Source organism: Saccoglossus kowalevskii, chromosome 17 (assembly GCF_978046115.1).
Source record: "Saccoglossus kowalevskii chromosome 17, keSacKowa6.1, whole genome shotgun sequence".
Lineage (NCBI taxonomy): Eukaryota > Metazoa > Hemichordata > Enteropneusta > Harrimaniidae > Saccoglossus > Saccoglossus kowalevskii.
Window position 1 is genome coordinate 29,049,281 of NC_140657.1, and position 17,114 is coordinate 29,066,394.

The following is a 17,114-nucleotide window of genomic DNA, read 5'->3' on the forward strand; positions in this document are numbered from 1 at the left end:
TTTCGTATTGCGTCTTGCTTAAATATTTTACAAGGATTGGAATTTTTTAAAGTTGTTATTTATGGTCATTAAAAGTTCCTGTTTCTATGAATTTAACAACAACATCCTCAGGGCAGTTGTTTACATTTGTATGAAATGTATCAGTGCCTAGTCTGGTAACCTTATCACAAAATACTGGACCCGAGCTCATGTTACAGCTAAATTTAGATATTCTTAGCGACCTTTTGCTATAGGATGTAAATCGTGTGTTGCCATGTTGTGACAGTACCATAATTCTTTTAGTTATAAAGGTTATTGTGGTGGACAATAACAAAAGTTTCTGGGACCCATTTCTGTTTCGGGGACCCCCATGTTGCATGACTACCCAATTATTAAGTTTGCTGGCAGATTTTATCACATTATTACTGCATGTGAATAATAACGTTTTTTAATAGCCTGCACAAAGCAGTTTTCCCATATATTAAACGTATTGAAGTTATGTTATTTTGATAATGAAGTCATCCAATACAAGCATTCTTTGAAACAGCAGGAAAAGGTTTGTAAAATTGAGAAGCATTGTATTTTGCAAGTCCCTGTATAGCTAATTATAAGATTGTGCCTGATTGGTTAACATTCAGATCAATCAGAAAGTGGCTTCTTTGACAGGTTTATTTTCAACCTATCAAATTCTGCCTTGCATATATGATTCAACTCTGTTTTGTGGTGTAGAATTATTGAATGATTACATACAAAGTAGCCTCTGCATCAGATTTGAAACTGCCATGGAAATCTAATATCTACTGTAAAATACTTTATTTTAGCTGGAATTAATTTTCAAGACATTTTGTGTGTTTTGTATGAAATTTATTTTCACTGATTTTTGTCAAGTTGAATGAAACATAGGAAAAAGGGTATATTTGCTGGGTTTTATTTTCACTGAATCATCTCCTCAGTGAAAATAGCGAGAATTCCAAGTGAAAATAAAGTATTTTACAGTATAATTAACGTCAACAAACGGAAACCTCTTTCTAACTCCACTATTATGGTCAGAATGTGTGAAACCTAAATTCTACTTTCGGGGCAATGACGCTGATTTTTCATTCTCAACATTTTGAGACTGTTTATAATAAAAAACAAGAAATATGGAAAGGTGAAATTTTGACTGTTTATTCAATGTCTTGCAACTTTAGTCAGTAAATACATCTTTGGTATAAAAAAATAAGAGTAAATAATTTCAGAATGTACAAAGTTGTATTCAATATCCCACAAAGCTGGTTATAACATGAACGAATACAGGAATTTTCGGCATTAAGTGTCTGCTTTCAAACTGTAATATGTGTACGTGAGTTTTTAAACGTGATTGGAATGCTTAAAGTTCGCTATCGTTACTAACCTACATGTACATGTATACTCTATATTTGATGATTGTAAAATATGGTACCAGGGTAACGCCCGTTCAGCTTCAAACACAACCAGTTATCGTACATGTGTATCTTGATTTGATGAAATACTGGAATGTGTAGCAAATGTTACTGTATTTATGTAACCATCCACTTTATTTACATTCTGAGATCATCCATAAAGTTTAATTGGGACAATATGAAATATGTTGTAATATGAATATACGCTAATTACAGGAAATGTACGAGGATTCACTCAGCCATTGTTATGAATTAATGTGGGCAGTAGTAATGCTGAACTGTAGCGTATCTTTAAAGTGCTAATCGTCACTCCACTTTATGTTTGATATGGGAGCCATATCAACTTGTACATTGCTGTATGACAACTAACACTTTAAGTGAATTCCCATGATTTGAAATACTATTCAAATAAGATGACAAAATGATCGCTAACATTCAAACGTGCTGCAACATCATTGAATATTCAGTTCACACAAATTCAGACAATCAAATACTTCTCTTGGTTACAATAGCCCAATCAAGCTTATTTCAATGAGCAACTTTAAGCTCTATGTACAGGTAATAATATATAAGTTTGTGCTTGCACAGTCTCGATATGACGAACAAGTCTGTGCAGTATGTAGAAAACAATGTAAATCTATGAGAAAACAAAATATCCGATAGATGGCAATACATCTGTATCACGCTGACAAGTAATAAAAAAAAAAGACATAAAACTTCTTAGAGGGACAAAAGCTTCATTAGCAATGTACCGGTAATGCAAATTGATATCCAATACGTAAGCATTAATAAATCCACTCACATAGGCTATATCATGGAAATTGCCAAAAATGATTTGGTTCTACCAGGTGTTTAAATGTGTATACATATAGCAGCTTCACATAATGTGTATATTCATTTGACTTAGTAGTACATGGATTTAAAAGTACAAAATAGATTTCCATTGAAATAAAATGTATTTCTCAAGCTTGCGAGGAATATCATGTAATGATGATGTTAAACTACAAAGCTTATTAGGATGGCTCTCACTTCTGATTAGGCTAAACCATTTCTATAGAGGGAAGGTTGGGTATCTGAAAAAAATATGATTTAACAAGTCATGACACAATACAGTCCATTTTCAGTGTAAATTCATATCGGAGTACATGTGTACATACAAGTCCAGTAATAATGAAGATATCAGAGACATATCCCTGAAACAGCATTCATTAAAACAAAATGCCCACCAGTAAGTCTTTTTGAATCCGATCTGAGAAACAAAAAGACATGCCTCATCTGACCAAAAAAAACGGCCACCATTTGGCTATCTTGAATCAGATTGTAAAACAAATGAATGTGTGTTACATTTATCACATGTTATTTACCGGTACATGTTTTTATTCTGGGCATCTATGAGATATAGGTAAACCTATGTGTGCGCACATACGTCAAATTTTTATAATAACCTATCAAACAAGTTTGTATGTTTTTACAGTATTATATCATACTTATTAGTGTTGTAAAAATTTTAGTTTTTAAATGGAAATTGCTAGTGACAGGAAAAGGGCTTGTGTCACAATACTGTGTCTCCCTTCAAAATACAACAGTCCAAGTTGTTTCACAGTCACGGAAACGGATATCACAATGTAATATTCAAATTGTATGCCATCTGAATAATCAAAACACAAGTTGTCGGCCAATTAGTGAGTATTAAAGTTTGCTAACTTGCTGCTCAATTACATCTGAAACTATCTGTAAATTGAATCCCCATGATTAGTATGTAAAATTATCGTCCATTTGGGGAAATACTTCCAAAACAAACAAACTACTGTTCGTTTTCTTCCTAATAACAAAGAACTGCCTTTGCATAGACCACACTGGTGACAGTGCATGAACAGTTGAAAATGTAAATATACAGTTGATGAATACCAAATATCCCACTCTGAACAAAATTATTTTCAGAAATCGAAATAAAATGATATGAATATGTATTGCAGGCATTAACTATGTACAAAAGGCATATGTTATTCTATACAGCCACTGTGGGGAAAATGCAAGTGCTACAGCAGTCAATGACTGATAAATAATGAAAAACAAATTCTGAGAAAAAAATGTTTAGTGATGGATGTATGGCCAAAACTCAAACAATGTGCGATTTTAACCTGCTGCAACAATGGAAACCAACTAGAACTACCTCACACACAAATAACATAATTTGGAAAAATGTAACTAAAGCATACTAAAATGAGGAACAGGACGTATGTTTAAACAAATAGTGGTTCAACAGATGTTGAATGTAATGTTGTTTCTTTGTCGATAGACAACCCTGTTCTGTTGAGTGCCTATGTTCAATATAACTTGGAGTGTAAAATATTATTAGATATAAAAAAAGGCAAATTATGGCTACTTTCAGTTCTAGTCCCAGAGTAAATAGTCATGTACTTTACTGACATTTGCGTTAACTAATAGATGTCGTGTTCACTGTGTTGTTGTTGGTGTCAGCATCGCTAAAGAAATTGGAATGTTGGTTGTATTAACAGTCATCTGATTGGCAATTTCTAAAGTGGCACCGCTCAGGGCATCTGGAGACAGTATTGTAGCTCCTGCCAAGGATGTTACCACATCTGGGGACTGTTGCAGCAACTGCTGGGTGATCTGCTGATCAGCTGCCGTGGCTGTCAGTTCCTGAACAGCTGCATTCTGGGGCAGTGTCAGCATCTGTGTGGTGGGTAAATGTGAGACAACGTTCTGTGAAGACGTACTGAGAGCATGTGGATGTAAGCTATTCATGTTTGGCAAAGAATCGGCCGATGTTAGATTTGATTGGTTGTTTTCGCCGTCTTGCTCTGCAGCCGGTTGATCAGTTGGTGTGAGCGTGAGTTCTTGTGTTCCAATGCCGCTCTGTGCCACATGGATGATATTTTGCGAGATGAGACTCTGTTCCACATTAGCTTGGTGAACTACAGGACTTTGTGTGTTCAACTGACCAATGTTTATTGTCGGACTGCCCTCGTGTTGCTGTATTTGTATCATTTCCTGTCCCAAGACTGCATTGTTCCCAGTCTGGTTCAGGAGCTGGCTAAAAATATGATTTTGAATTGCTTGAATGATCAACTGCTGCGATGTCTGCACTTGCTGCTGTGGTAAAGTCTGCACTTGCTGCTGTGGTGAAGTCGGCACTTGCTGCTGCGGTGAAGTTGGCTCTTGCTGCTGTGGTGAAGTCGGCACTTGCTGCTGCTGCACTTGCTGTGACTGTGGTATTGGCTGCACTTGAGCTTGTGGACTGGGTTGATTGGCCTGTTGCAATGCAATGCTAAGGCTATAGCTTGGAGGCGGCACCTGGTTAGCTGCTTCCTCTGCTGTAATTGGTTGTTGTACCCTGGGCTGCTGTTGCATTGTGGGCTGCGCTGTAGTCGTTGTTGGAGCGACTGGCTGTTGCAGCAACTGTGCAATCGATTGTGTAAAATGCTGGAGATTAATGTTCTGCTCTCCGCCTGTAGCTGCTATAGCTGTTGGTGCTTGTTGTACTAGGATTTGTTGCTGCTGCTGCTGTTGTTGCTGCTGCTGCTGCTGCTGCATTATTTGTTGTATTTGTATTTGTATGTACTGCTGCTGTCGTTGCAATTGCTGCTGTTGTACTTGTAGCTGTCTTTCAAGCTGTTGTAGTTGTTCCTGTTGTACCGTTAACTGAGCCTGTAACAAAGATGAACACAATACATCAATGACTTCTCTCAATTGAAATTTTAAATCCTCTAGACAAACCTTTCTAGTACAATGTTCTATTTCAGCTTATATGTCACTGTCCAATTCTTCTATCGTTTTGATAATATTAGCTTAGATTTAGATTCAGATTAATAGCAATGGGAATCATCGTATGGCTTCCAATTCTGTTTTATTACATAAGCTACACATAAAAGTGAAAGACTATTAGCTCAATTAAATCCTACCAAAATCCACAATAAACATGTACACTATAAACTCACAAATTCTTGTTTGATTTAAGTGAGATTACATCACATGTCCCCAAAAATGCAAACCCTTACATAATTACATGTATCCTTAACCAACGAGTCCCGATGAGAAAATGAACCGCAACTGGCAATATATTCTGTGTACAAATAGGAGCTTCTTTTTTTATAATAAAGTTAAGGGTCTCTCTCTAATAATAGTAGTCCAGGAAGATAACACAGTCTTTAATTTGTGGTCTACAAATAAATAAAGACGCTTGTACCTGTGATTGGACTGGAGATGATAATGTAATAGTGGTAGGCAATGAGTCAACACTACTTGGTGGTGACAGTGATGAACTTGAGCTTGATGCTCTTGCTTGGTTGGTCTTACTCGGAGAGGTACCCTTGGTTGATTTACTGGGTCTTGGATTTTCTTGCCAATATTTTTTCAAACCATGCTGCGGAGGTTCTCTCTCACCACCGGTACGTTTCATCTGATCATTGACTCTACCGATGGTACTGTGGCTGCATCCAGTCACCCAGCTGATGAATTTATAGCAGTTATGACGAGACCCACCTTGAAGTAAACATAATATTAAAGGCTAATTCCAATCAGTGCAGACAACACAATACAACATAAATTAACTTGTGACCATGCCTGTGGAGCCTTGATATTCTGATATTTTATTTTTCATATCATGATTTTTTTTAAAGACTTTTTAAAAACATCTCAATCCACTAGAGACATAAATTGCTCTTGAGCCCTTTGCCACTGGTGCTATAAATTATGATTATATTAACATCTGATGAGCCAACTGTGGCAATATTCTGGACACTTTTGGCCATTCTTCTATGTGCCAATTATTAAGAATTACGCTTGCAAATCCGAGCATGACAGAAAATTATGACTGACTGAAACAATTTCATATAATTAACATAACAGTAGTTATTCCCACAGAGCTTGGTGATTCTACATATAGAATAATGCATGGAAGAATACAGACAACCGTGCCCTTTAAGCTGATATGATGTGCTAGTGATGCAAAAATATTTTCTGTGAAACACTAATTTCTGCTCATTCCTTAGTGCACCAACGACGCAATAGAAAAACATACACAGGTATAGTGATTTTGAAAAACATACACAGGTATAGTGATTTTGAAAAACATACACAGGTATAGTTGATTTTGAAAAACATACACAGGTATAGTGATTTTGAAAAACAAACACAGGTATAGTGATTTTGAAAAACATACACAGGTACATTTGTATAGTGATTTTGAAAAACACATAGGTATAGTGATTTTGAAAAACATACACAGGTATAGTGATTTTGAAAAACATACACAGGTATAGTGATTTTGAAAAACATCTTAATATAGTACAGAATTTGCAATTTGGTAAAATGAAATTCATATTTTATAAACAAAATAAATATAAAACGAAGGAAATCAGCGGCCACAACATTTTTGTTTGTTGCCTATATTTTCCTATACATGTCACATACACTTAAATTTTTTCTTGAAGAACGACCTTCCAAGTAGTCAACAAGCTGACTTAATTTTGAGGATTTCATTTTGACTCTTAATCTCCTGAGTGAACACTCAAAACTGCATATTATTGTTTGACAGCACTGTAAAGCATTGTCCGGCTTTCTTACCTGATGGCGTCAGCATCTCTGCTAGTACACGTCTGGCATCGGCCTGCCCTAAAGCCGCTCTTTCCCTCCAAGCCTCCAGTAAACGTAAATGAGTTCTCACCATCTTCAAAAAACACAAAATTTTGATTATGTATCAGTAAATAATACTGTTAATCAATTTTATTTCACGAGAATCAAATTTTGCAAAAATTGAAGCAGTGAAGATTTCACTGGGGTTCTTCAGATAGTGACTTTCATCAAATTTTTTCCTGTCAAATGCTCTCCGATTATACCAGTAAAATAGTAAAAACTTTTATAGAAACATAAGTCCAATGGTTTACAATATTACAATAAATGAAATTTGTTGTTTATGTGCATTTCTAATAGAGCAAATACAGTATTCACAAATTCACAAATTAATTTACTTTGTGAAAAATTAATTTCTTCCCCAAGTACAACTACAGTAGTGAGAGAAGCTTACCATGACACAATTATCAATACAACAGCTCTGATCTAAAAGAGACTGCAGTGGTGTTAGTTGGCCCAATGCTGCCTTTCCCTTCTGTCGTTCTGCTCTCACCCCCTTGTGAGGGTCTGTTTTAAGTTTCTTGTGTAGAAAATTATTGGAATACATAAGTACCCTCTGCGTCGCTCGCTCACAAAACTTTAGTTCCTCGCGTAGGTATTTCCGTTTGGACAAGATGAATTCTTCAAAGGCCTTGGATTTTCTCTGTCCATTACCCAAGCCTATGTGTTTAACTCTGAAAAACAAAACAATTTAAGCATATTTAATCTATTTTGCATAGATTGAAAACTTTCTGCCATGAACAATGTAGTATTCGTTCAATATACAGTGTTTTCCACAGAAATTTAAACCACTGTTGCGGTTAAAATTTGCTTTCTAATTTGCATATCATTTTTATAATAATTTCCAAACAGGAATTATTAATATATTATTAATACACTGCTCGTGAATAAAAAAATAAATGAAAAAAAAATACCAGTATGATGTTCAGGATAATGACTGTGGCAGCGTCATACCAGTGTGACAATACCGGTAAAACAAAGCACTGTGGTAGTAGCATCATGCTGGTTTAGTGAAAAATCAGTGACGTTTCACACTAACATCACTACTGTCAATGATATGCACCATGGTAGACTGAATTATTAATAATTGTACTACTTTTTTGGTAAATATTTTGATAAATTTACAAATGTCATTGGTAAATGGTATTGTCGGTAAAGTTTTTGACATTTTAAGTAAGATATGAACTGTAATAAAAGCAATATTTAGGGTATTCACAAGACATCTGTAGCAATAGATAAACATCACTGAACAGTTCTGTAGCTTTGGTTGTGATTAAAATTTCACCATCTTAAGGAGGCATTAGGTCACCAAATTGCACACAAAATTTTCTGTTCACCAATCAAAGATAAATTATATTACACAATCAATATTCGATGTAAAGCACTTTCATCAAAGATCTGACTGCACACAACACTCTTGATTTTTCCTTAACCTTTTCAACACTCCCCTCTTTTCATCACAGATTCACAAAATAGTACTGTTTATAGTCTGCACTTTCCTTCAGAAAATTGGGACACAAATAGCCAAATTTTTTGAGTAAAAACTGAAAATTTTGTCTGTTGGTTCCAAAATTAAGGTTGATTTCCAAAAATATTGGAGAATTTAGGAAAAAGGGAAGGAAAATTTGGGCAAGAAAGTCTTGTCGTGAAAAGGTTAATAGCCATTAGACTCTTCGAATTTAAATTCATTAACGACTATTTTATTTATGTCACAACAGCATCTGATTAACCGTTGAACATCGAACATTACGTATTTACTAGGTTAGTTGTGTTTACCAATAAACAGCACAATATGTTTTGATCTTGATTTAAATATTGATTTTTTGGCTGAGTTATTGAAAATTGAAAGATTTTGCCAACAATATAGCTTTAAGAAGAACTTTTATTTATCATAAATGTTTGTAAACATGCATGCACAAAACAACAGTATACCTTACTTTTTGGGTTTTCCATTAGGTCCTAGAGTGGGGATGTCATCATAACACTTTTGCTGACTTAGATTCTTGGCATCTTTTAAGAGTTGTAGTAGACTAGCGGCTCTTTTACGAGATTCTTGCATATTACCTGTCAAAGTTTAATCACAATGACAAATATTATTATACAACTTTATCTTCGTGAGCGTCAGTCTGTGTCATACATATTCAGGTATCCACATAAAGTACATTTTTTTTACACAAAATTTGAGCGTAATGACACTGGTACTTTGACTGTAAAATTCATACGCCGCTTGTAATAATAGCTCATGTAAAAAAGTCTGTGGAACTTTGCAAATGATACGAGCAAAATAATATACTGGTACATGTGGATTCAACTCACCCTTAGCTATGATGTACTGTTGCATACATCCACATGGCTTGCCTTTGAAATGAGGACATGAAAGACGAGCAGCTGCAAAAGATACAACAGAAAAATCATGAAAGGATTATTCGGGCATGTGTTATGGTGTAGTACATTGAATACTGTTAAAGACTTTACTTTCGATCCAGTGAATATACAGGGGTACCTTTTTTCCTATATTTTACATTCAACTTGTCAAAAATCAGGGAAAACAAATTCCATACAAAACACCAAAAATGTCTTTTCAGCAAAAATTAATTCCAGCTATAAAGTATTCTACAGTATATAAATATAATAAATGCAGATTCATAATACTTTATTATATTTATGTAGGTATTGTGCTTGAGCATTACCGGTATCAGGATTATTATGCATTGAATTGTGATATCCACATGCTTCTATTATTTTTTCCATAAAAATGTTATGGTGAAAATATATAATTCCACAGGGAACTCATAAATATTTTTTAGGATTAAAGCATACGTTTCATAATAAAAAATAAGTTCCTGTACTGTGAAAACATTGCAGTGTTTCCAAATGAACTATTGCTCAAGCTCGGCTTTTGCCCTGTTCGTGATTTTCAAATACAGATGGCAACACCAATGACTGGACCAACTGACCCAGGAGAAGAATAATTTATATTTCTCTCCAGAATTGATTTTCCTATTTTACTATTGAGAATCTCATGATTAATAAACTCTTGAATTAAGTTTGAACATATATGTATTCACAGAAGTACAAATTACAACAGCCCACAGGAATTTATATGCATTTTTACACAGAATTTGTAAATAACATGAGGATATTACCACAATACAGCAAAGTGCGCACAAAGATGGTACAGTGGGATATGTATCAGAGGTTGACACTGCACACTGTGGTATCCCTGTAATAGCGTAATGGATATGTGATGGCCAACGAAACCACATACTGTTTGCATAATTAGGATAACATTTTAATAAATTTGTAATTATCTCAATCAAAGTAACTGGGAAGAATGATGAAAATTATCAACAATCTGTCATTATGAACTTTTCAATCAATTCCCTCATATTTGGAGTGTCCATTTCCTAATAAGATAGGATACCCAGAAGCACGCTATAACTTACTAAGATACGCTGACGGATGTACATGTATAATCTTTCATAATAATACTTACCATCGGGATCTTTAAATCCATCCACAAGAGACTGCGCAAAACTTTCAGCTTCATCAAGATATTTCTTCTTCTCTTCTACATTCAACACTTGTTTAGTTTTCTTTGGTCGTGGTTGTCTTTGCCTGTCAAATGACAATCCTATGGACAGAGAGAATTGAATTGTATCCTTAAATTTTGGTTACGATTATTATGGTATTATGCATGCTACACTAACATGCTTATATATCATCATTATAATTTCGACTCGCTGCTTTATGTTTTAGGCATTGCAATATGGTAAATGTTGACAGATAAGACATTTGAATCAAACAGCAAACTTTTATTTCAATTTATGTTTTATTATATATACCGGTACAATGAATTTTCCAGAATGCCATACTAGATGTGGCATTGATTTTATATGAGAAATACTAACCACTGCATGAACACAATGCAGTATGAAATCCATCTATTCATTTCCAGAAATATTGAGGAACACATGTATAAAAAAAATGTTGGCATTTAGGCAAGAAAGCTGGTGGTAAAAAGGATACAAAATATGATCCACCACCAGGGGGTGCTCTTCAAGAAAAGGATATCAAGTACTACCGGTACATTGATAATGGGTAACCATAGGATGAGAATACAACAGGTGTTTCTCATCACAACAAGTACATACCCTAATGATAAGAATCTAGATTGTCACATGCTGTACATTTGTTGATTTTTACAATAAACTGAATGCAGGTTGTACCTAAATGTGTATACCAATATTAAAGACAGACATGGTTGCCTAAATTCTTGTTCAGCATGCATACCAATGCAACTGGTTAATTGAAAGTCTAGTTTAAAAAAAATTATGAACCTCAGTTTGAAGTATTCAGTGCAATGCATTATGGGAGATAACCTCTCATTGTATACTAGTAGTTGATAACTACTAGTATTAGCACTCACTAAATTATCTGTTAATTTTTTGAAATGAACATGTGCAAACAACATTAGGATTCATATCAATAATAATATATGATTGTTTTCAATCGCGTCACTGAGCAAAATAATTTCACCCTAGAAACTAGTTTAAAAATACCAATATTGGACAATTTCTTCCATAAAATTTTGAACATAACAATTGTCTGAACAACCAAACTTTTTTTAATGAACCTGCGTCACCTGCGCACATTTGAGAATTGAGTCCCAAGCGACGATAACAACACGCGCTAAAAATGCAAAGGATCATGGGTGGATGCTTCTTTGTAAACAATGACACGCTATGGCCATCTGCCGCATGTGCAGGTGACGACTCCCCCGCTTTAAGATTAGCATGACATACAGTCTTTAATCTGGCTCAAACCTACTTAAATGAAGATGCTTTCATAACACTTACCACAGGCATTGCATAATGTAAGTTCTTTCTTTGTGACTGGATCTATTTTGTGCCGCGGACTTGCAACATAGCATCCTTGCTTACTCTTGTTACTTTTCCTGGCAGGATTTGTGATGTACGGTGATTTGCACAGATCACAACAAAATGATTCTAGTGGGGAAGAAAACATAGCAAAATTATTGAAACCTTGTTTTATTTTATACTATACAACATCTGATTAAAATTTAAGTCGCGTTATTTCTTGTACAATACACACTATTTATAATTTGATAGAAAATTTGTGTGGAATCCTATGATTGAAAAGTGAAAATATGACAACATGTACTATGTATTGCTCAATTAGAAATACATAATGTTTACATAACATCCAAATGCCTTACATTTTGCACCTTCAATTGGAGATACACACATCATGGAGCAAACGTTATCAGCTAACATTAACTATCTAAATCGCCAAAATTTTCATGAAAACAAACATTGTACTAGTATACATGTACATTGCATGGGACACACAACAAATGTGACACGATGCAATAACTGGCGTTATAAGAATATAGAGGTCTCTCGTCAATGAAATAAGGAAGAGGTAGGCAACGTTCTTTGGAAACATGATGAGAAGAAAAGAACATTTAGTAACGACAGAGAAAATTGATGGGGAAAAGGAAGCAGGGGTAGAAAAAGAGAGAAGTTGCTTGACAGTATGACATCATGGTTACAGAGGGTAAAGCCAACACAAACGATATCGTGCATTTGGAACCGTGATAGATGGAGATCCATGATAGCCAACGCTATTCAGCATGGCACAGAATGAATGAATAAGAATATAGCATTAACCATAGACCCTCTTTTAGAGAGTCTATGCATTAACTGAACGCCTTGGTAAACCCATCAATATTTAAGGTGGTTCATTTCACGATACATGTATAATTAGTAAAGAATCCATACCTGCTACTTTATTTGGATCTTTTGATTTAATTGTTTTAATAGGATTAGGATTTTTTCTTGGTCTTTTCCTGTTTTTATTTAACAAATCATCTTCTGGTGAAAAAGATCTTGGTCGTCTCACTCTTTCACTTTTCCTCTGTGCTTGTTTGTTATTTGTAGCTATCCTGGGTATTGGCACCTGAAAAGTTTACAGTAAAAAAAACAAAACAATAAATGATTTTAAAAGATCTTAAAGATAATATATGGATGAGACATGTGATTTTTACAATTGTTGTTAGATAATTCATACAGTAGACCAAAAATGATTATGATTTATCCTAACAAAAGATGCGCAGTATTTATCAGAAGTAAAATCAAAACCACTAAAACACAAATAAAGTGTTATATTGTCTGTACCAAAACAACCAGTGCACATGCATATTAGAGAATGACAGTGTTTCATATGAATATTATTGGAGTTACCATGCCCACAAGAAATGTTTACGACGATGACAGACGTGCCGGATGACAGACATTTTGCCATTACTATAGCGTTTCCATCACTTGACTACAATCAGGCTAAAAATTACATGTTCTCATCTATATTGATTCTTTAAATTTAAGAATTTAATGTTTGTGGATTGGAGTACTTGAGAGCATTCACAACAACTAAATTTCACTGTCATAATTTTATTGATTTTCACTTACCACACTCATGGACATTTGTGAAATGAAATTACACTATTCTAAATTGGGTTAGTTATTGTAAGACGCAGAAATAATCGTACATCTGTAGATTTTATCACACCTGTTTCAAAATTTGTCCTGTAAACAATAAATATTTATTGATCGCCTTTTCTTTTACTGTGCCATACTTGGACACATACATATACATTATGGTCCAAATGTAATTTACTCTAGCTCTAATTTAGCTTGCTTTCAAAACTGCTAAATTGTGCAGAATAACTATCTAAATATGTCTCATATTAGTAATAGGTAAATACTACAAGAAATAAGTTGAGATTATTGAAGAAAATGATACTTGCTTTTAAAAGTTTTAGGAAAAGACAAAACCAGCTGATAGTCAAGTAAAGTTACCCCCAGACTGTATTGTGGCTGGGTATATCCCTGTATTACATCATTTAATGCAATACATACATGTATATATATTATTACCGGTATATCAATAATGGTTTATGACTCACTTTTGATGTCACTGCCATGACATCAGCAGTGGAGCACTGCGTAGTCTGTAAAGTAGGATTCTCTGAAATAATTTCATTGTTTACACCACCACCTAAAAACAGATAGAATCCTGAAGGTTAGATAAGTAAAGATGACAAAATGTAAATTTGAAATTAAGCAAAAAACAATGTCAAAGCCCCTCTCCTGTACTTACAAATGTACAAATACATGTATATTGACAATTTAATGGTCAGCATTTATGCTTGTTTTTCAACAACTCAGAAGTTCCAGTTTTACACTGTGAAGTAACCTGGCGTGTGAATCTAAAGAGTGAAATATCAAAGTGCCTCTACATTTTCATAAATGATCAATTTAAAGAATAAACCTGTGGTTACTTTCAACAGTTTGCTGGACATAAAAAATGGTCTAAAAAAACACTTTACAACAGTTTTTCAGGTATTTTTTCAGCTAGCAATGATAGAATCAGGCAATTTACAACTAATGTGTGTGCTATCAGAATGCATTTTGGCACAATTTTACTGAAAAAAATAAGTTTCTCATTGCATTTTGGCACAATTTTACTGAAAAAACAAGTTTTTCATTGCTCATGAATATTAATTTATGCAAATGAACAATTATTTCAACCAATCATGTCCTGCAACTACCCCCCCCCCCTGCAAAAACCAAAATAATATTTAAAGTAAAATTGTAATATTTAAAAGAGGATACTTGAGAAATACTGAAAAATTTACATATCAAGGTCAAAATATTAGTTGTGTATTTTCATACAACTACCTTGGGGTATCATTACAGTCGAATGGTAAATTCAGCGACACAAGAAATAATTTGGCAGACAAAGCCACAAGAGCTTTATATGCAATGATGACTTCTGTGCCAAAAGAAACTGACTGCAAAACAATGTTACACCTATTCAAAACATGTATAAGACCAATACTATTATATGGATCAGATGTATGGGGCTTCGAAATTCAAGAAAATAATAAATGGGACAATACACCAATCGAGAAAACCCATCTGAAATTTAGTAAAAGAATGCTTGGATTGAATAAATTTTCATCAAATCTAGCTTGTAGAGCAGAAATAGGTGAACTACCATTACTAGTAGACATCAAAATAAATCTTATAAAGTATTTGGCACGGATCAAAGAACTTCCAGAATGTAATTTAACAAAACAGGCATACCATGAACAGATAAACTGCAAACTCCCATGGATTATGTCAATTTACAAAGAGTTAAATAAGGAAGATAACACATTAGATATAAAGAATATCAATGACAAATTGAATGCAACAAAACAAAATATAAAGAGAATAGGAAACAATATTAAACAAAAATATATTGAATTCTAGAAGGAGACAATTATGGATAAACCTAAGTTGAGAACATATACTCAATTCAAAACAAACTACAACTTTGAAAGTTACTTAATTATACTGAATCTAAAACATAGAATTTCTGTCTCTAGATTCCGAACAAGTAATCACAGCCTAGCAATAGAAAAGGGTAGACATACCCAACCTAAAATTTCTTTGGAAAACAGGATTTGTAAACAATGTACTTTAGCAGACATAGAAGATGAAATGCATCTCCTCATCAAATGCCCAAAATATCACACACTGCGAATGGATATATTCTCAAATATACAGTTTCCTGATGAAACAAAAACTGACCAACAGAAATTTACATACTTAATGAAAAATTCTAACACAAATGTAATCAAACTTGTTGGAGAATTTATACACAGCTCGTTCTTAATGAGAAACGAGAAAGATACTTAACAAAAACACTAAAATCTATCATTTATTATTTGCTATAGTTATTTTGTTATTTTGTTTTTTAATATCTTACTTTTGTTGCTATAAACTGATGGAAACACTGTATTTCTAAGGATGCAATAAATTATCTTTATTATTATTATTATTATTTAACAAGTCACGCAAAATACTAACTAACAAATTAATTTCTTTTAAAGAAACTGTTGTTAGAAATTACCTAGATGTGATATTGAGCTCAAACAGTAAATTTAAAGAGGCCATGACAAGTTTGAAGAAAATAAAGTCAAAAAGTATCATATTACAGGTATTTCAACTTTACTTCCTCTGTCCAACAAACTCAATCACCAAATTTTAATGTTAATAAACTGGAAAACTACCAAACTAAAAAAAAAAAAAAAAAAAAAAAAAATTAAGCATATTTTGATCAGGCAACCAATGTTTGAACATTGAATCACGTAGACACATGAAACCGACAACCCCGACCGAAAACTCCCATTGAAAACACAATTTGTAAATTGTGTGATAAACAGGAAATAGAAGATGAATTCCACTACATTATATGTTTTCTTTTTTTGTGCGATTCTGGATAGCTATTGTATTCATTAGTATTTTACACTCAAACAACTTGTCTGAATTTGACAATGCACTGTGTCTGATGTTTGACCTTGGCGTGTTAAAAACATGGACGGCGCGTTTTACCCTTCCAATCATCGATATTTTAGAAATGCCGTTTATCACTGCCGTGACTGAATTGGTTTTTAAATGGGGCGCTTTATGACACCTGGGATCGATGTCACTTAAAATCGTTGGATCTGCGAACTGCTGTACAAACTAAGGTGTGGAGAATTTCCTCTACCCGGTTAAAATCGACAAGGGAGAATCTGTATCCAAAACACAATACATACCTGCCAAAAAATCACTATTTTGTCCCACGCTCACTCGCATATTTGGCATTGCACATATATTGACAGGAGCGTCACCCTCGATCACGATGAGGTGGTGATCTTCTTGAGAGTCTTGGGTATTTTGGATATTTTGGTCATTTGCGACTCCTGGAAAATCTAACAGCGACGCCATCTTTGTCAATTTTATCCTAGCTTCTCTTTACCTGCTGCAATCGTGCCCAGGACAGTGAATAATTGAGTCACTATCAACAATGCGTCACTGTCTGCCATACAATATTCGCAGTGTGGGCGCGGATAGGGCTTTGGGGTCAAACCATTCTGTTGCAGGTGCATTATGTGTATAAGTACATGAACAAAGTGTTATTCTGCTGTTATCGATTTAAACCATG

The 17,114-nt window shown here is 34.2% G+C and overlaps 1 protein-coding gene across 1 annotated transcript; it reads right to left on the minus strand.

Moving 5' to 3' along the window:
- Positions 1 to 1,124: 1,124 nt before the first annotated feature.
- Positions 1,125 to 16,929, minus strand: LOC100373706 (uncharacterized). The gene is made up of 11 exons (XM_006813788.3): positions 16,726 to 16,929; positions 14,044 to 14,135; positions 12,860 to 13,037; positions 11,915 to 12,064; positions 10,552 to 10,689; positions 9,372 to 9,443; positions 8,993 to 9,119; positions 7,450 to 7,729; positions 6,990 to 7,092; positions 5,611 to 5,906; positions 1,125 to 5,072 (listed from the first exon to the last, which is right to left on the minus strand). Exons 1-11 carry the CDS (start codon positions 16,895 to 16,897, stop codon positions 3,858 to 3,860), a joined length of 2,823 nt encoding a protein of 940 aa, XP_006813851.1. The 5' UTR covers positions 16,898 to 16,929; the 3' UTR covers positions 1,125 to 3,857.
- Between the last annotated feature and the right edge of the window lie 185 nt (positions 16,930 to 17,114).

Excerpts from the sequence above, each read along its gene's own strand:
- LOC100373706 (XM_006813788.3), bottom strand. The coding sequence starts at position 16,897 with ATGGCGTCGCTGTTAGATTTTCCAGGAGTCGCAAATGACCAAAATATC. Across the intron at positions 12,065-12,859 it reads AGATCCAAATAAAGTAGCAG|AATCATTTTGTTGTGATCTG; the intron begins GTATGGATTCTT and ends CTTCCCCACTAG. Across the intron at positions 9,120-9,371 it reads ACAGTACATCATAGCTAAGG|GTAATATGCAAGAATCTCGT; the intron begins GTGAGTTGAATC and ends AAACTTTGACAG.